General features: G+C 37.5%; 2 protein-coding genes and 1 pseudogene across 5 annotated transcripts in view; all 3 read left to right on the top strand.

The window, feature by feature from the left end:
• The window catches only part of myof (myoferlin), a 32257-nt gene extending 24938 nt beyond the window's left edge, over positions 1–7319 (top strand). For all 3 annotated transcript variants that reach the window (XM_084134410.1, XM_084134411.1, XM_084134409.1), the window contains 14 exons: positions 376–504; positions 772–927; positions 1035–1126; positions 1211–1381; positions 1477–1625; positions 1784–1923; positions 2023–2111; positions 2187–2282; positions 3824–3965; positions 4047–4146; positions 4245–4432; positions 5913–6022; positions 6112–6259; positions 6356–7319. In XM_084134410.1, coding sequence (XP_083990536.1) covers positions 376–504; positions 772–927; positions 1035–1126; positions 1211–1381; positions 1477–1625; positions 1784–1923; positions 2023–2111; positions 2187–2282; positions 3824–3965; positions 4047–4146; positions 4245–4432; positions 5913–6022; positions 6112–6259; positions 6356–6394 — 1749 coding nt within the window. In that variant the 3' untranslated portion in view covers positions 6395–7319. The remainder of the gene's footprint in view (positions 1–375; positions 505–771; positions 928–1034; positions 1127–1210; positions 1382–1476; positions 1626–1783; positions 1924–2022; positions 2112–2186; positions 2283–3823; positions 3966–4046; positions 4147–4244; positions 4433–5912; positions 6023–6111; positions 6260–6355) is intronic.
• A 1434-nt stretch (positions 7320–8753) lies between these two features.
• LOC311096546 (putative nuclease HARBI1) lies at positions 8754–9715 on the top strand (annotated as a pseudogene). The gene is made up of 2 exons: positions 8754–8764; positions 8895–9715. The product of its transcript is annotated as a putative nuclease HARBI1 (transcript).
• Positions 9716–17305: 7590 nt separating this feature from the next.
• LOC311095720 (uncharacterized protein) overlaps positions 17306–21048 on the top strand; it is a 117730-nt gene continuing 113987 nt past the window's right edge. The window contains exons 1-4 of the mRNA XM_084134401.1: positions 17306–17577; positions 19063–19242; positions 20516–20724; positions 20837–20863. Of these exons, the coding sequence (XP_083990527.1) occupies positions 17528–17577; positions 19063–19242; positions 20516–20724; positions 20837–20863 (466 nt within the window). The 5' untranslated portion in view covers positions 17306–17527. The remainder of the gene's footprint in view (positions 17578–19062; positions 19243–20515; positions 20725–20836; positions 20864–21048) is intronic.

The following is a 21048-nucleotide window of genomic DNA, read 5'->3' as shown; positions in this document are numbered from 1 at the left end:
CGAAGGCGTTATTCACTGGAGATCATAACGTCCGCCCTAGCTTTCCTTAGTGCATTAATGAATGCTCATGAGAAGTACAGATGTCTGATTTGTGAACCAAATTTTTCTTTTGAATCTGATCTTTTGAATGAATGAGTTGGTCCAGTTCTCAAAACCTGGACTAAATAAGTTCACTGATTTAGTGATCTTGGTGAGCGGTTAACAACTCATTGGAGAAAAAGATTTTCCGTGAATAACAACTTCAATCTTGGTTTGTTCCTTACACAAAGCTATTGCATGACTTTAGAATGCTTGGATCCACAAAGGTTATTTTTACTGGAGTTCTTGTACTGTTTAGCACTTGTAACCATGTTCTTGTTTTGTTGGCTTTCATAGGTGTTTGACTGTGAGCTTGAAAGTGTAAATGAATTCATGGGTCTTACCGATTTCTGCAAAACATTCAAATTGCAACGTGGGAAAAAAGAAAGTGACGATGATGATCCCGCTGTAGTTGGAGAATTCAAGGCAAGATGTTTTATTAATTTGGTCTACAAATGAATGGATTTGGTACTTATAACATGCTACAATGTTTTTTTTGTTGTTGGAATATTCTGTATCAATTGGAAATGTCACATTATAGAATTAAAATGGGCTGAAAACAGCATTTCATGTTCTTGGTTGTGTAATCGAAATTAATTGTTGTTGTTATTAATCTTCAGTGTCACATGATCCTTCATAAATCATTCTAATATGCTGAGGCTAATTCTAATAATTCCAATTGATTGTTTTCAGGGCTCCTTTAAGGTCTACCCATTGCCAGATGATCCAGGGGTGGCTCCTCCGCCACGTCAGTTCAGAGAGCTGCCCGACAGCGTCTCTCAGGAGTGTGTGGTCAGAATCTACGTGGTTCAAGCTATCGACCTGCAACCCAAAGACAACAATGGCAAAGTACTTATCATTTAGCATTTTAGAAGACTAATTTTGAGTTTCAGTTACTCAATTTGTTGAATTCCTTCTAAGTAAAAAGAAAAAGCAACGTTCCTTTTCTTTTTCAGTGTGACCCATACATCAAAATCTCTTTGGGGAAAAAGTCTATTGATGACAGAGACAACTATGTGCCGTATTCACTCAACCCCGTGTTTGGCAGGTAATGAATGCCATAGATTTATTGAGAGTTTATCGTGCATTCAGACGAGGACTGACCTATAACGGTTTTCTGTTCTCTCAACAGAATGTTTGAAATGACATGCTTCCTCCCACAAGACAAAGACCTGAAAATTGCCGTCTATGACTTTGATTTGCTCACCCGTGATGAGAAAGTTGGGGAGACAGTGATTGACTTAGAAAACCGCTTCCTTTCTCTCTTCGGTTCCTACTGTGGTTTACCCCAGACATACTGCATGTGAGACCCATACAATTTATTTAATGCAAACTTAGTATTTTCATTGAGGACAACAGTAAAGACATTAGTTAACTAATGTATTATTCATTAAATAGTTCTGGATCAAACCAGTGGCGTGATCAGCTCAAACCATCTCAGATTCTTGAACATCATGCCCGTTTGAAAGGATTGAGTCGACCCAGGAGTGAAGACAATGGAAACACTTTATCCTTTGGTGGCCGATTGTATTGCCTCTCTGACTTTGGTGATTTTAAGAGCTATTTGTTCTTTTGAACACCATTGTGATGGCTTGACAAACTGTTAATGTATTATATTATAAAAGCTGTTTGAAAGTTCTAGTCAATGTTTTGTCAAGCCAACATTCAAAGCTGTCTAGTTATACCTTATATGTATGCATTTCAGAAGCAAACAAGAAAATTCACGAACACCTGGGTCCGCCAAGTGAACGGATCGCCCTGCACGTCCTCAGAACTCAAGGCCTTGTTCCGGAGCATGTTGAAACCAGAACTCTTTTTAGTAGCTTCCAACCGACTCTCCCGCAGGTGTGAGGCTGCTTACTAGCTGGTTGTTCCTGTGATATACTTTATAGACCCCTTTTTGTTTGAAAGCAAGCTCAAAACACTGCTTTATCTGTTTTATAGGGAAAACTCCAGATGTGGGTTGACATTTTCCCCAAAGGCCTTGGGCCTCCTGGACCTCCTTTTGACATATCTCCACGCAAGGCAAAAAAGTGAGAAGAAATTGGTACTTTCAGTTCTACTTTTATGTTTATCGACGATAGACTCATGTTGAATCTTTTTATCAGATACTTTCTGCGAGTCATCGTTTGGAACACGTCTGACGTCGTTTTGGATGAAACCAGCATTACTGGTGAAAATATGAGTGACGTCTATGTAAAGGGGTATGTAAAAAATCTTTGCTGTCTCTTAAGGCAAGACAATACAGACAAAAACCATTGAGATTTTGGGCTATTTTGCTTTCATAAGATGTTATTTCAGACTAGTGGAAAGAAAACACCCAAAATACACATTTAAGTGGGCTGTAATATATATAATTATTTTTAACACTTTAAAAAATGTTCTTTTTTTTTTTCTTTTTTTTTTTTATGAAGTCTTTGTCTGTAGATTTCCATAACCATACATATCTTTAAATACTGTTTTCTCAAAATGTGTTTTTCTCACACAATGAGCCAGAAATCTCCACTTCAGCAATCACACTTACATACACAAAACTTTTACCTATCTATATACCGAAGGTTTTTACAGAGGGGTTTGTTCATATATCATTCCCCTGATTTATTTAACATTTATTTCCTAAAAATAATGGTGATTTAAATTTTTTCTGGCTGTTGACAGTATTTTCTATTTCATGGAATGATAAAAAGAGATATTAGAGTTAAAGGTTTTTAGGTAGGGGATTTTGTGCCAACAAAATGAAACAAACATTTTGAACCTGGCTTTATCTTCTGTTATGGAAATGTATGCGAATGAGTTCATATTTCTAAAGATAGTCTCATTTGTATATTCAAACACAATGTTTCAGAAAACTTTGACAAAACAATTGTCTTTATGTACTATGATTAATAGATATCACCATATTTCCCTGATTGATAGGTTAAATTTCTAGCCTTATTCACTTGGTGTCTTGCTTTGAAGTGCCGCTATTATGCTATTTTAAAGATTCCTAATTTTGTTTGAGGTCTCCTACAATAGGTTTACATGCATCCTAGCTCAAAAAACACTAATTTTCCCAATATACATTGCAGCATCACCTCTTTTCTCACAGCGCCTGAAATGGTTTGATCAAGGTTTCTGTCTCTCTAAACCCCTCCAATCCGAGAGCATACTCTGCTCTGATTGATCAGATGGTCTAGTCTTTTGTGATTGGTCTGTTGTGTGTCAGAAACGAAATGCCCATTGCCATATCTGAATTTCAGCTCCAGAGGCTTCCTTGGCACTTGAAACGCAGTGATACGAACAGAAACGATGGCGTTGGCTTTACAGTATTAATTCGAACCTCATCCTTCGCAAGCGGATTTGCTTTCGTAATGTAGAACAGTGTCTTCTCAACATGAAACAATCTCTTCCAGGCCTCAGCTACAACTACAGTGTTTGAGGGCGAGTCAAAGTAGACGTTGTTCACGGGCAGCCAATGAGGACCTTAGGTTGGCATATTGCAAATTTGTTACAAGCCTGAACCCTGCAGAGGTTCGAGCAGGAAGTAAGACTCGAATTGCTAATTACTTGTTTCAGGCAGTTCAGAACCGATTCTGTCTTTTTGGAGACAAGAACTATCTACTCTTTAATATTTTGCAAAACCTTTTACATTAATGAACAGCTATATTATTATATAGGTCATATCCAAAAAAAGCATAATGGGGCACTTTAATGTGTTTTACAAAATACATTTCTTATTTTTCAATGCATTTGTTTCTTTGATTAGTTGGATGCCGGGTATGGAAGAAGATAAGCAAAAAACAGATGTCCATTATCGCTCTTTGGATGGTGATGGAAATTTCAACTGGAGATTTATCTTTGGATTTGAATACCTGCCTGCGGAGCAGCTATGTCTTGTATCTAAAAAGGTAATTTAGATTGGCTGTTTAATGTGTTATGAAAAGCACTTGGACGTATTCAAATATTCTCTTTCTTTTACAATAAAAAAGGAGCATTTCTGGAACCTTGACAAATCAGAGTTTAGAATCCCACCCAAGCTGAATGTTCAAATATGGGATAATGACAAATTCTCACTGGATGATTACCTAGGTGAGATGTCTGTATGCAGCTCCTTTCTGAGCTTTTGGGAATTTTATTTTTCTTTACATTTTTGGGTCCTCTTGTGTATTATCTCTCTTGTGTTACAGGTGCTATTGAACTTGATCTGCACCACCTCATCAACCCTTCCAAAACACCAGAGAAATGTAACCTTAGCATGGTGCCGGATGGAACTACGCTTCCAAAATCAGACCAATTCAAGTCTCTTTTTGACCAGAAGACAGTTAGAGGATGGTGGCCATGCTACATGGATAAAGATGGGAAGAGGGAGCTTGGTGTAAGTACAGCTAATGCAAATAATCTTGTCTTTTTGTGTGTGTGTGTGTGTGTGTGTGTGCGCGCGTGTTTGTTCCTGTATGGTGCAGTATGACACAAATTTTTCATGATCCAGTCAATTCCTAATGGATATTAAATGCTCTTCCATATTTTAAAGTGTATGTTCACCAATTTTCAATCCACTTTGTATTGTTCCAATTTTGGTAGTATATGCAAATGAACAATGTTTACTTTTTGTGTTACCTGGTCCGAGAAATTAGGTTAGACTTACACTTGAAACAAATAGGTTCTGTACTCATAAAACGAGGCATTGGAAAGTTAGCAGTAGCATGAGCCGTCAGGCAAGTGTTATTTAAATAAACTCCTGATGTACTTACAAACTTTACAATGCCTCGTTTTATGAGTACAGAACCTATTTGTACTACTGTTGAAGTTTGGTACCATTCTGGGCATTATTAGTGGGGTAATTTACGAGATGCATCCTTGGATCCATTAACGCCTGCACTAAGCCATTCGGCTGATTTCTCTAAATAAGCTCTAACTTTAATAATGTTCAACCAAGGGAAAAAAAGCTTCTGGGGGGGGTGTTTGGCTCGGGGTCATGGTGCAAAGGACACTAGGTTGATTTTACTCCGAACCATACCTTTAAAGGGATACTCCACTTTTTTTGGAAATAGGCTCATTTTACAACCGATTCAATGATCTATGCTAAGCTATGCTAAAAGTGGTACTGCCAGACCCGGAGATCGGCTGAATGGATTCGAAAACGGTAAAACTCAACTGTTTAACTCAGAGAGTTGTAAAATGAGCCTATTTCCAAAAAAAGTGGAGTATCCCTTTAAGCATTTTTGTATCCCCGCCCACGGACATATGGATCGTAAGAGGATTATTAACAAAAGTTATTGTAAGAATAGGTTCATCACTGAAAAATGTTATCGTACTTTGTCTACTCTTTACACAGCGTTATGGTAAAATGGAACAATATGTCAACAGATTTTTGTTTTTGTTTCGGGGGGTTGGGCAGAAGCTGCTCCCTGCTCCTTTTCTTCCAAATCAACTGACACAACAACCGTTTCTTTCAGTTTTTCCCCCTCCATTTGACCTAAGACACTGTGTTCAGAGTCATCCTGTTTGATATTGAGACTACAAGCACAGATGTCAGATTTTCCGTTGTGGCGTTCTCTCCATATTTATGATTCTTTGCAGCCTTTAATGCTCTGGATCCTTTACTGGAAACCAAAAATAACTCGCACCCGTTAAACATTTACTTTGAATACTTGCACCTTGCAACATTACAAGTCAACACCATTGTGACTATAAGTTTGTTAAAAAGTATTCCCTACTCAAGCAAGGCGGTATTTGACTCCTTCAATAGGGGCAGACCCATTGACTTCCATAGTATTTTTTTTTCCTACTATGGAAGTCAATGGGGTCCATCAACTGTATTCTTTTAATTGGGCCTTGTTTATATGTTGTTTCAGGGAAAGGTGGAGTTGACTTTGGAGATTGTGAATGAGAAGGAAGCGGATGAGAGACCTGCTGGAAAAGGCAGAGATGAGCCCAATATGAATCCGAAACTGGATCCTCCTAAGTAATTGAGTTCTCGCTTTATATACGTTTATTGTTCTGTGTGTTAACAGAAGATGGCCTCAAGATTTGTTTCTCTTTTAAACCTCTCAGGCGACCCGAAACCTCATTCTTTTGGTTCTCAAGTCCATGCAAGACGTGCAAGTTCATAGTGTGGCGAAAATTTAAGTGGATGTTCATCGGCCTGATTGTGCTAGTCTTGGTGCTATTATTCATTGGGATCTTGTTGTATTCATTACCAGTAAGGGCTCACTTCATCAATCCTTTCACAAAGGTTATGTTCAGACTTTTCACTTAAGATGTACAATGCTAATTCATTATTTTTTGTTTTTTTCAGAACTACATCTCCATGAAAATCGTCAAACCCTTCAATTGAGTGCAGGAGGAGTTCAACTTTTTGTTGTGTTATCCATGTAATGTATTTGGCATGATCAGGGTTTCACACAGTGAAAGCAGTTAACAGAAATGGTTCATACAGACCATCAATACAGTGTTCGTTTTGTTGTGGTTGTTCATTTTTCATGTGGTTGTTTAGGTATTTTCCATTAATCACTTTTTTGCACCATTATTACATTTCATCATGAATTTTCACTTTTTTGTTCAGGTTTCACTGATGTTTGGAAACATTTGTACACAAACCATGAAGTGTTTTCTATTGTGAAAATATTTTATTGTATTATATTCTCAGATCATTTTAAAGTTTATTGGTTAAAGTTATTAAATTGTTAAATAAAGACACAATAATATGTTTAAATTGTGTCCATTTGTTTTTGTCTAAATTTAAATTGTCCAAATGTTTCAAGTGTAAGTCTATTGGTCCTGATGCATGTATTCTGGGATTGCGATATGATCAAAGCTTACTGGAAAAAAATTCATAGAACTGTTCAGAAGATTATTGGTAAATCTTTTGCCTTGTCGGAGTAGCCAATTTACACCTTGATCATGGCCTAGAATGTGTGTTGCATTTTGGTACCTATTTGACGAGGAAAACATTTATAGTTTTGTTATGGTCCACTCCTCATGTCCCTTCTGTTAATATTTGGCTGTCAAATTGCATCCCTTTTACCATTTGAAATCTAACTTATGTTTTACACCAGAAGTCTAAAAATTTCTGGCATATTTGCTCTTCTCTTTAAAATTTTCTTTGGATTGTATGTTGAATACCTTTATCTCTTGATTTCTGTTCATTCTGGTCCTACCGCCCTTTACTATACCTACCTATACAATATATTATTTGTGCTATGTCCCTGTTCAGGTTCTTGATTTTTAATATTAAAATCATGATATAGTTAATATCTCACAAGTGCTGTTTTTCTATCATCTGTATGATTAAAAATGTGATGTTGAGTTTATAAAACAAGTTAATATTAAGGGACTTGCATTTTAGACAATTTATTCAGCTAGTGATAAAACTGAAATTTTGATCTCATACATGATGATTACATTTTCCAAAAGTACTTTTCACTTAAATATAAAACCATTTAAATGAGGAAAAATAAACTGAATGCCCCATGAAATGCGACAGAGCACAGTACCCTAGAACACTGCTTCTCAAACCTGTCCAGGGCCCAGCTGTTCAAAAAGTTTGATCAGGATTTGGAAATCCCATGTTTTGCTATCCAGGATCAGGTTATCCATCTTACTTTTGAGCAAAATAGGATTGGATCACCCTGATCCAGATGCACACTTTTTCAGATTGCCAAATCCGGATTATTAGCAATCAAATCACTTTGTAGATTACCAGCTATGGTAAAAAAATAAAATAATGGTCAATGTGGGGTCACTTTAAATGTTTTTTTTTTTTTTGAAGACAAAATAATACAAACATCCCCTTCCTTTTTCACTTTAATTTCAACAGTCAGACCGTTCAGCTGACCCACAACAAATAAATACAAACAAATATACATTATACACAAATCCATTGGAACATGTGACTTAAATCATAAAGAGGCTAAATGGCCAATAGTTAACAAAATAATGTTTAGAGCTCTTCATTTGAAGAGAGTCCAGCACCGCTGAAGCTCTGCTTTTACGAGTTGAATCTCAGGTCTTGCTTTGGTTTGCAGTAGTTGGGTAAGAGTGATGTGTTCCTCTGCCAGATGAATCCGTATTTCTGCTCTTTCGGATTCTCGTTTAACAAGTGATTTAGGCATCATCATCTTTGCTTGGGAAAGAACACTTCTGGCCTCTTTTCTGAGCTCATGTGGCAATAACTACTGGATCTACCAGTGAGGATCCACCAGGTTCCTCAACAGGACTGAGATCCAGAATAAATGCTCCTGCAATAGGAACTGTGTCACTTTCTTTTTCAGTCGTGGACTCACCATCCCCAAAAACACCTTAATCCATGCAGAGATTGCGAGTTTCTACCTCCAATGATGTCAAGAACCACATTGTTTTGGTGCATTTTGCTTCAACATGGTCCGTTGTTGCCCTGGCCTTCTTATCTTTCCATATATATTTCACTTGCTCTGTAGTTCTCTTCTGGCCATACACCATGGCATTCACTTTTTGGGTGATCTCATCTCAATTATCTTTTTGTTAGGCACTTCTCCACCCTTAGTAGAAGAAGGGTGAGGCATAACACCCTCCAGCAAGGTGTGGGTTTCTGCAACTGGGAAATTAGGTCCTTTTGAGACCATGCGACCATCTCTTTGGTGTGGTGAATGTAGAGTTTATTGGCCTTGGTCATGATTGAGTGAAGTCAACACAAGCCAAAGCACATCAGCTAAGTGATGTTTTCTGGGTGTGTTTGAAAAGACCAATCACACAGTCGTCTTATTCAGCCTTTCTCAGAGGACGTACATGAGTGACACTGACATGGCAGGCATTGTCCATCGCCACCACCAGTTTGGATAGAACGAATTTCATCAAAGAGTGTATGTTGAACGTACAAAACCACTGGAGAAGTACACATCAGAGGAACTGTATGCTCACTTTTGCTTTGGGAATGCTGATATTAAGTACATTGCAGACCTTATTAGGCCAAAACATCAACATAGAACCCGAAGGAGTCTGTGGAAGAACAGGTCCTCATTGCTCTGTGCTTCTATGCAAAAATGGGACTTTTTACCAAGTTGTTGGTGACAATTTAGGAGTGAATAAATCAACTGTCAGTGATGTGATGAAATATGAGTCAATCACATTGGTGAGCCGTGTCAATCAATTCGTTTAATTTCCAAAGGATGACCAGACTGCCCAGAGCAAGCACATGCTTTTTCTTATAGAAAACATGCCCAATACTATTGGGGTTATTGAGCACTGATGTGCACATACAAGTGATTGGGATTGGGAGTATGTCAATCGAAAGGGAAGGCACAGCATCAACATCCATCTTGTGGGTGACGCTGTCGTGAAGTGACCTGAGTCTTTCCATAATGCACGTATCCTGAGGGAGAGTGCTCTGTACAGAGAGCTCCAAAACAGCAGATCGGATGGCATAATATTAGGAGACAGTACCTATCCACTCCTACCATGGCTAACGATGACCCATTTTCATGCAGCAAACGTACCTGAGCAGACATGCTTCAACACTGCTCATAGCAAAACTGGATGTACAACTGGGCACTTAAATGGAGTCCTCAAGAGGCGCTTCGCGTGTCATAACGTGACTACTTGCGAGTGGAATCACAGGGAGCATTGCCTTATAGTTCTGACTGGATGTGCAATAAGGGATGCAATTGTTAACAACTTTTGACTGGTTGATCTTTGATGATTGATTGTAATTAATATACTGTGACAAATGACAGTTAAAATTAAATATTTTTCTTTGCTATTGACATCTGTTTTGGGGGATTATTTATAGGGACAAAATCTTTTATTCATGGGTGCAGGTATATGACGTCACTTTTTAGGCCAATCGGCAGTTAGCATCACACTGGTTCCGACAAAAACCCAGGATTTTTCCATAGGCTTTTGGATCATCGCCAAAAACAAATTTACAAACTTACTTTACTGTAGCGTTAGACATTTCTGCAGCAGTCCAGCAGATAGACCACCATCGTCTCTTTGGTCTGGGAACTCACGACCACAGATTTTATTTTGCGCATGCTCATAACATACACAGTGTACGCAGGCACACACGTTTTAATGACGTCACTGCGTAGACTATTTAACATGGCTTTGCCACTTATACTATCAAATATGCTTAACATTTACGTTTATGATAGGTACATGTTTTTTCCATCACGATCATTTTAACAGATTATCTTTTTTCTCAGATGAACACAACTTTTATGAACTTTTAAGCTTAAATGCAGTCGTCAGAAGTAAAAAAGCTAAAGGTAGGCTATAAACGAACTACACCACGGTCCCACAACTTCAACGTCATCACCACTAATATTCCAACGGGATCATGTCTATGTTCCCACAGCCTTATGTTCCCACAAATGGCCTACCCCTGACCCCACCCCTAAACCTGGGGTTTAGACAAATAGTAAAAAAAAAAATTCTTAGAAATGTGGGAACATAGGGCCGTGGGAACATAGGGCTGACCCCATTCCGACAACTCTTTCAGTTTTTAACTAAACATTTTCCAAGAAAGTTTGAGTTAGAATAGTTAAGAGCACAATTATAAGCATTACGAGGCTGTAAAAGCGGATTGAGCTGATGTTCAGCATGATGACGTTTAATCTCCCCGACAGACTCTGTAGTCTAAATTAAGCCAATTGTTAGCATTAGCAACCGCCTTTTTCCAGACGCGTAACAACTTGTAAAAATCACAAGTGGGGTAATACTGATGTATCATATAATAAAATGTGAAAGTATATTGATCTTATGTTCACCACAGACCCTATTTCAGCCATTTAACCATAATCCCATAAAAAAAAAAAAACATTGACTTTGGGAGATGGAACTGGAAGTGCTAAAATGCTAACTCGCTTCCGCATTTTGGCCTACAAAGTGACGTCATACCTGCACCACTCTATTGGTAGCCCAGTGTGTACTTTATACTTTAGCACTATAAAGGTTAAACTAATCAAGAGGAAAATAAAAAGTATACATTTTTGTATATTACACGATTACAAATTGTGTATTTTCGACTAATTTTAAAGTTTTATTACATTACATATTACATTACTTATTTTTGTTGTTGAAATCCATGCTTCTGCTGGGATCAGTATAATCCTTTTTTTTTATTTATCAAAGGTCTCCAAATCTTGCTACAGAAAAGCACACAAAAAAAAAAAAACACAAACTGGTCATACAATCCAGATCAAAAGATTGGATTTTGTGATCTATTCCGATTTCAGAATCCTTTTTTCTTTTGAACAACCTATGTTCAAGATTTTATCCAATTTGATAGCCATAATCCAATCAGATTAGTTTTGAACAACTGGCCCCAGGTGCATCAGAGCAGGTTTCTCTTAATTTTGATATTTACTTAATTTGTAATTAAAAAACGTTAAAAAAATAAAATAAAAAAATAAAATTAACAGTACAAGCCCTCCTTAAGGGAAATGCTGGGGAAAAAGATACAAGTGGGTGTTAATATCTCATTATAAAATATGCTACAATTATGACCAAAGTACAGTAAAATTCAAATAAATAAAAAATAATGGATATGTCATAATATAGGCTATAAAATTTAAAATAAAGGCGCTGTATAAATAAAACTTTATATTAAATATATTACATTAAACATTATTATTAATTACAAATAAATTAAAAAAGTAAAACAAGGTAGGCTAATAATGCTTGGCGGATATGACGTCGTTTCTAAAGGTCAAGTGCGTGACGTAATATTTAAATAGCCACCTGAGGCGTGATTAGAGAAACGACTCAACAGTTAACGCCGCGATATCGGACTATAATGTGAAGCGAAGACGATCTAACGCACGAACGTTCAATGCTAAACTACAGTTCAGTTCTTATAGCTTATAGCTCTGAGAGAAAAATAACGACGTTTGAACAGGTAAATTACTTTAAGTTCTGTTTGAGCTGCTAACTGGCTAGTCAACTCCGACAGGTGCTGTTGATTAAATATTTACCTTACCAAAAACTAGTTTTCCCTTTTCCGTTATAGGAAAGTATAACTTACATTTTCTCCATGGCGTTTGGTACGTTTATTGTGCGGTTTAATGAATCCTCATTGTGTGAAATGCTGTGTTTTGTTTAATGTTGGGTGATATATTGTTTGTCGTGTTTGTATTTCGCGGCGGTAGGCCGATGCTCTTCTCATTGGTTCGTTCAGTCGCTCTCTCTTGATGATGCGATATTTGAGCTGCTGGAGGGCAGGCTCAGGCTGCCACATATGGATTATAATGGTATAACGGTGAAACTGGTGCTTTTTCGTCTGTTGAAGGCTGGGATTTGTGAGGTTGGAGGACTCAAGACCCGTCCGAGTAAGTCTCCTGTTTCTCCATAGATGAAGCGAAGACGCTGCATTTGTATGAGACCGCGTATTATCATGAAACCTGCTTTGGGAATAATACAACACACTGCTGGGCGATTGACTGCACATTTGCTTAAAATATTTAGCGTTGTTTATTTTTTTTATATATATATATATATATATATATATATATATATATATATAATATTTGTATAGCTTAAATGTATCCACACTGCATTGTGTGAACAGTAGCCTATGCTTATTGCAATTTCACTGTAGTAGCCTACACGCGAGATTGTGTCTGTCGTTGTACACACACCCTCCTTTCGTCCACAAGCTAAGACTTCAAGTTGTTTTTTGTTTTTTTTTTGAAAGAGAGATGTGGTGTTTTTATAATATAAATTATAAATAGCTTGTCTTTAATTCTTGTGTTATGAAAATCAGGCACTCATTTATAGGTTAGACCTGTCTGTCATTGCTTGTCCTGTTTGTCTCTTTGTCTAAAGACTTGACTTCACCATTATTATTATTATTATTAGTAGTAGTAGTAGATTGTATTTCTGCTCTAATTAGTTGGAGCAAGTTTATCTGTACTTGCTTTAGATAATTATAATAAAACAACATCGGCCTGTATTCTGTTTGTATTTTGAATGGATTAGTACATTGCAATTAGTTTGATTCATGAGTCCACACACACACACACACACACAGACACAGACACACACACAGACACAGACACAGACACAGGCAGAGTATAGTGATGAGTAGTAAATAATTATGTGATCAGGATTATGTAATCAGATTCTTAACATTAAATGCATGTAATTGGATTATATTACTTTTAAAATACTCCTAATCAGACTACTTTTATTTTTTTTCATTGATTACATGATTGTTATATTCACAAAATGGCTGTCAATTATTCATAATTCAATAATTCTCCCTAATTCTCCTACTTTTATCTTAAGTTTAACTTTCTAAAAAAGCCTATTGCTTATATATTTTCGGGAAGTCTTCCAGTTTTGTTTTCATTGTCATTTCAGTGCAGGAATGCTTAGTCATAGATGCTCATTCCACTCTCTCTGTCTGTGTAAGAGTGTGTGGGAGTCAGAAGCTGAAACATCATTCTGGATGTTTGTTTTACATTGTGGTTGAAATGGATGTTATCCAACACGTAAAAAAAGGCGTGTTAAGCCGGGCTTACACGGTATGATTTTTGCTGTTGTATGAGCTTGCAGGCTTTTTTTTTTTTTTAAGGGCCCAAGCCGTAAGTGTCAATGCTCAAACTTTTGAAACCTTGCACATACTTTGGAATCGTGTGGAAGGGTGCTATAACTTCTGCATACATTGATTTTGATGAAACTTCTGCTGTGTGTTTGTAGGAGGCCGATCACAAAGATTTGACCATTGTGAGTCCAAAAAAATTCATATAACTCAAGTCAACCACTATGCTTGCCAGAGTAGATGGTATTCCTCGCCGCTTATGCTGGTCCCCATCCTCCCGAGTGTGAGCACTCCGACCTGTCCATACAGCATAAGCGGCGAGGAATACCATCTACTCTGGCAAGCATACTAGTATGTGGTTATCATGGGACTTCTACTTGTGCTGATCATGTGACTCTAGTAGGTGTATTTTGACAAATTGTGTGGAAATCATTGATGCTCTTATGGTCGTGACTCTCGTTGTATGAGAGGAATTACAAGCTGAGCAGAGTATCTTATGAGCCCCTCTCGACCTCCCGATAAATTTAAGCTGCATGTTCAGAGTCAGTTTGATTTTGATCAGTGTATAGGCTGTCCCCTATTTCCAAATCAAACACACCTACGTCACATATGCTAGATCAATGAATATTAAAACCCAGTGGCTGTCACACTCAATAAACTCTCATTGTTTTTGTTGAAAGGAATTGCTGTACTGTTCTCTGCTTTTCACCAAATAATTTGTGCACTTCTTTTTTTCTTTTTTTTTATCCTAAGCTGTAGAGAAACACGCCCCAGTATTCGTGTTTGGCACGAAAGCTCAGCTGCTTTGACAATTATCAGGTTATCTGACTCGTAACGTGTGCGATGGTGCACAACCTACCAAATGTCTGAACACCGTGTACGCCCGCCTTTAAGGTCTTTCCAATTTGTTTCCTATGATTGGTCAGGGTTTTTTTTTCTCAAACGACTGGTGTAACTTATTGACCACATAGACTCATTGAATGATTTCTTTTCTCAGATTGTATATCCAAAAAAAGTCACCCTAGTTTCAAACCACTTCAATTGAGGAAATTAAAAATTTCTAAAAAAAAATTATTATTTTTTTAAAAGAGAGAAAAAGAAATCGGTCAAATTGCAAAAGTAAATCTAACGTGCTGTAATCATATTTGCTTCTATTTTTCCAAACTTGGCTAAAATTGCATTTTACAAGTAGGAGATAACTGAAAATTCCCAGGCTACAAATTGAGTTCTTCGCGGATGTGAAAATGCTTTTTACAAGTTAGAATCTTGCAATTAGGGTAATTCTGACATAGCATGAACACACCTCTAGGATCTGGTGGAACGAGCTGCGCATACCTGCATGTGTGCACTTAAGGTTTTTGAGAGATGACTGGTGAATTTATTGGCAAAAATCGGACTTTTGATTTGGAAGGAAAAATCGCTTAAAACGAAAGATGATCCATAAGAGAAAGTGGCATTAGTCAGTTTAATTGTAACTAGTTGTCAAATGTCACATTAGATGATTTGATATTGAAGTCGTCAATGCCATGTGACCACAAGCATTTGTTGTGTAGACAGTGACATCAACATGCAGTTGACAGAGCACATCTAAAGTTCAGTTAAAATGCAAACTTTATTCCATTTGTAATTTTTTAAAAAAAAAATTAAATTAATTTGTTAGTGTATATATTGTTAGAGGGTAACAGCAGTGTTGCCAACTATTTTCAAAGGAAAGTAGCTAACACCTCCCAAAAGTCGCTAGATGACGTCATACGTCAATTAGCATATTCATGACGTCATTGCGGCGTACTTGCGTTCTGCCTGCCTAATGTTTTCTCTCATTAAAATCATGCTCACATACTGTATTTTAATATAATATAATATAATATAATATAGCCGAATGTCCAATAAAGCTGTTCTCATTTACTATAGACAGACAATAGAACGAGTAGCTGTTGAATGACTATTTTTTTTTATGTGTAAAATTATCTGAATTGAGAGAGTTCGGGAACTGGGTGAACTAAAGCACTGTGATAGTGAGTATTACAAGTGATAAGCACAAGAAAAGAAAGGAAAATAAAATGGTCAAACTAAATTCTTTAAATATAAAACAAAAGATAAGTGATAAGTCCGTGGAAACAACACTGCTCATTCACGTCTGTTCCGTGCTTCTGCTCCTCTCTCAGCCATTCACTGAACAGGGTAGACGCAGAGAGAGGTGTGTGACGGCAAGGAGAACGCAAACCTTGCACTCGCAGGACTGTGCTGGCAACATTTGGAGGTTACTGAGGTTTGTCCAAAAAGTAGCTAGATTTGTCGCTGAACAGATTTGGTTCTGAAAAGTCGCTAAAAATAGGCGCTAAGTTGGCAACACTGGGTAACAGTTTAGGATCCAAGGAGCAGATGTTTGAAAGAAGACCCAGAGTCAGAATTATAATAAATTGAAGAAAAGTTTTACTGAAGATAGTTTGCAGTTTCATCAGCAGAAGTCAGCTTCAAGGCTCACACAGGAATTTGTAGGCTGCCCCGCTTACAGTTACAAAGATCACAGCAGTTATACCGTTCACCAAGGTCTAAGCTACGTCCTTGCTTCAGGTTGAATGATTCTCACTGGCTAAGAAATAGATAAACACACATTTTCCACACATATACAGATAGACTGAAGCATATCTCCATCAGTTAGGCAGCTGACACTCAGACCCTGAAGTTAGGCACGTCGTGACCTTCCAGGTCGCCGATTTGGGTTGCTGGGCGCCAGCATGTCAAGAACAACAACTCAGTCAATCTCCAATAATGCCAGTGGTTCCTTAACCTGTAACCAAGAAGTCTAACACACACACCGACACACGGCTTCCTCGAGGTTGGATTTGGCCAGGCTCTAACTATAAATGGGAGAGTCTTCTCTAAACATCAAGATAATACATTCTTTCTCTCAAGGAGAGGACACTTTAGTCTAACTGGAAAGTAAGGCTTTAACAAAGAAATGGTCCCTTAAACTATTGACTTCAATGACCCCTGTGACTTATAGTCGTCAGGGTACCCTAGAAAAACAGATGTATGTATTGACGCGTTAAAGACCTTTCTCAAACAAAACATCTTTCCATATTTCATTTCTGGAAGCTAAATAAGCAAGCAATGTTACTGCATTTATATCAAATACAGACATAGTAAAATCTCACAAGCCTAGAGAAGTCATTCAACTCGTGATATTTAGAAGGAAAAATATGAATGCCTTGATTATAATCACTCATCATTACCTATACATTGAAGCAGCATGGATTCCAAAATCCACACCCTTCAATATAATTATTTTCCCTCTAATTAATAGCTCGTTTAAGTTATATCTTGACTTTACAGCTAAAATTTAAGTTCGAGACACTTTGTCATAGAATGTAAAACAGTGATTGGTTTAAAAATGTTTTTTAAGCATTCTTGCCAATGCATCAAAATTGTCACAATCATTCTGGCAATTTAAAAAATTCAACAGAGTTCACAACAATAGTTTAAACATTCAGAAAACCTGCATTAGCATAAATAAGGCATAAAAGCACAACTAGCCATAACAGATCTGTTAACTAACCTGAAATGCACTCGCACTGACCCTGGATCAGCAGAACATCATCATTGCTCAGTCCTGCATGTTACTGCGCGGTGTAAACCGTAATGTGTCTCGGCTGATCGCATGATTGGATCACCAGAGATTAATAGCAGGTGTAAACTGGGTCTGACTCTGGATTTCCTCCTTTTTTAGCAGTTGTACAGATGCAATTCATCCCACGTTCAAAGTACAGCGATGCACCTTTAAAATGGTTAGATGGCGACAGAGGTAATGAGGGAGGGACAGGGAATGTTTAGTGGCTCACATGTCACGTATACAGGAGATAAACACAGGAAGTAGAGCAAGCCTTTTTAATTCGCTTGATCCCTCCAGAGCTCCTTGTGCCTGAGTGCGTGCAGATTTTTTTCCATGGGATGACCAGTGACGACTCGTGGGATCTGGAGAGCTGGGGCTGGACTGTACTGTGTGTTCCTTTTTCTTTTTTCTATGTTTGAATATATATTGATAAAGCATTAGCCAGAGTGCTGTTTTTTTACAGTTAATTTAAGGCTGGAACTTTAGCAGTGGTAAGCTGAAGTTAATTCTACATTGTCAGGTTACTCTTTAGCATGTTTTGCTCAGCAGCTGCTGTCTGAATGCCCTTTGTCATACTGTCAGACCTCAAGCAAGCAGAACTGCTCCAAAGTTCACAGACTTGAATGCTGGGATTGTTTCTAGAGAGATTGCAGTTGCTTCTGCCCATGAACCATTGGCACTGTCTGATTGGAAACATTGAGCTTAGAATTGATGACTGCGCAGTGAAAAATGACCAGACCATTGTGTATTTAATTTTAAGTGCATTGCTTTGATTTCTTGTTAAGTGCGTTGTTTACATGTTTGGAGTTCATTTTCTCAGTCTTCAGCTTTTTTATGGTGTTCATCAGCTGTTCTGTTCTGTCCAATCAGAATAGAAGTTTTAACCTATGGTGTCTATGGGGGTTTCTGGGCCCTGGAGATGTTTTGACATGCCTTAACATTTGTTTATTTCTAAAATTTTCATGACTAAAGTCTGATTACACTGTTCAGTATAAACTCTATGCAAATATATTTCACACATTATTGTAGCATTCTTAACTCTATAAATTAACCATACACTGATTCTTGATAAATATATTAAATGCGATCACAAATTCAGTTTTCTTTCACGGATTGTTGCACTTGAGTGGTCATATGTCAACAAAAAAATTATATTTCCCCACAAAGACAAATGCGTCTCATATACATGTATATCGCTCTGCGCTTTGACACAAGGACAGAGACCATCTCTTGTCTAATATCTTTTTCTCCTGATGTTAAGCAACTTGTTGTAAAAGGACTGATGTCCACAGGTGCAAGACATTTAGGATATATTTGATGAATGCGCTGCCAGTAAAGTGAAACTAAATTACCGGTGTGTGTGGGAATTTTACAAATAAACTTGACCAGCCTTACCAAGTCTAATAACAAGCAAAAACTGTTAAATTGAATTTGATGTGCAAGTAAAAAAAGGAATCTGGCTTACAGTGTTTCTACTTTACTAGAGTAAAGGATCAATGTAGTAATTAAAAGTGAAATGAAAGAAAGAAATGTTTATATTCCCCCTACGAAAATGGGTGAGACGTTAGTAAAGTTTTGGCAAAAGAAACGAGATTCTATGTCCGGTAGAATAAATCATGGAATATTGTTACATTTGTGGAAAATCATGTGAACCGATCGCAAAACAAAATACAAAGCCATCAAATGGAATGCCATTTACTAAATGAATAATTGCACACCTTCGAATATTTGTCCACCATTCATAATCGAGCATTAAACGTATACCAGTATATAATGCATACCAGATTTCATTGTATAATTGCTACTGTTCTGTAGTAGCTGATGTTAGTCAACATCCTTTTTTTTTTTTCCTTAACCTTTTTTTTTCTCTCAGTTCCAGCTACTCCTCTTCAGTGCTAGACTTTGAGAGCGAGCTCAGGATTGGGCCCGTCTACGAGTCACCCAGGATGTCCAGACGCAGTAGTCTCCGTCTGCACACCACAACGAGTCAATATGGAGACGACAGTTTGCTAGACTCGGCACTCCACCACAGCGCCGCCTACAGCCGCGATAAGTGAGTACAGTTTGCGCCGTGGATTTAGCAAGAGGATGTAATTTTTAATGTTGACAAAAGTTTAAAGGAAAAGACATCAATGATCAACTAAAATTGGAGAAGATGCAGAGAAAAGTTACAATTTAAATTACATTAAGTTTTTCTAGCTGCATTTCAGACAGCTAAAACTAAGTTTATTTGTCTTGGAGCTTAAAGGCTGGAATTCACTATATGCTTTATAAAATCTGAACAGATTTTAAAGGGGCTATGAATTGAGAAATAAAAATGTCCTTGATCTTTTGACATGTAAGAGTTCATTTTACTGTAAAAACATTCTGTAAGTCCAAAAATGGCTTTTATTGAAACCAAGCTCAGAAAACCAGCTTGTTTGGAATTGTCACATTATGACGTAATAGGGCGATCAAATCAACGCCTACTTCTACATCTTTGCGTGTTTGGCCCACGCCGTTTACTGTGTGACAGTGTAAACACTGATTTCATTTCTCTTTCTCTTCTTTTTGAGCTTGACTGGACACATGCATACAAAATTCATCTGGTGAAATTTTCATATCGCAATGTCAGTTTTTTCTAATATTATGCAGCACAACTAGGCAATGTATGCATCATACTCTTGCCAATTTTGTAAGTTGATACTGAGGAAAAACTCAGCATCATACGCCAAGCGACTGAGTGTCTCACACTAAATGTCTCCAGTCCGCACATAACAATCTCAAGCGACTCATTGCTAGGGGATGCATGACTGATCAAAATAAACATGTAGGCTATGTACAGGAGCTGAATGGAGTTGTGTTGTATTGAGTCATGAAAAAAACAAGCCAAGTGCATTTGGGTACGGTCTTGATCAGAATGGCCTGTACAGATTGCAACAGGAGTTGGAGGTGAATCTCATTAAGTTAAGAAAGGTGTGTGTCAGAGAGAGACTTGCGCGTTCTAAAATTGGCTCAAAATATAATATTTGGTAATCCCTATTTGGATGAAATCATAGTCTGAAGCTTAAAAGAAATCTTAGTCTGTGCCCATCATACGCTGCAAAATACGCACTTTTATTTTGACACTGCTTCGAGCACAGCAGAATTATGAGTGACTATTATAGTGTTTAAATGGTGTAATATATATTGCACATTAGTTTTATATCAACCATCAAAAAATCCATATCAATTCATTAATATAAAGACACATTTCGGTTCTGTGAGCATATGAAAATTGTATACTTATTTCAAGCTCCCATTTATCTTTATTTTTGCTTTTCTAATTCTGTCTCTTTCTATTGTAGGACTCTGAGCAGAAGAGCTTATCACACTGTTTCAGGGACAACACAGATTGTTCAAACACCAAGGTCTGCCTCAACGTCTATCCTCCAAGCCCATTACAGCACCATCAACAGCACCATCAACAGCTGTGCGCCCAGTGATGCCTCTCTGCTATCCTCTCTGCTAGATGAGTCCTCTATACAGGAACGCACTGTGGTTGACAGCTTCTGGGGTCAGTGCCAGCTGACCTTTGATCACCCCAATGTTATACTGAGTTTAAATGAACTGAGATTGATGGACAGCTGAAGCATTGATTTGTGAATTTATTTTTTGTTTAATATTAGGTTTGGACGAAGACCGTGACATCGAGGGTAAGTGTGTGCTCCAGCTGAACGCATACTCTTAGATCAGAGTAACAGTTTGGTGGAACAGTTAAAGTCTTTTTTCTTTTCTTTTGAGAAGTAGGTTAACATTAGCCTATAAACAAAGACAGACCATGAGTTCATATAATGTTTTTAGTAATGTGCTTCTATTGAAGTGATGGATCGATGGATGG

Source organism: Abramis brama (assembly GCF_963993115.1).
Source record: "Abramis brama genome assembly, chromosome: 14".
NCBI lineage: Eukaryota > Metazoa > Chordata > Actinopteri > Cypriniformes > Leuciscidae > Abramis > Abramis brama.
Note: the sequence above shows the minus strand (reverse complement) of the source record. Positions and strands in the feature narration are given on the sequence as shown.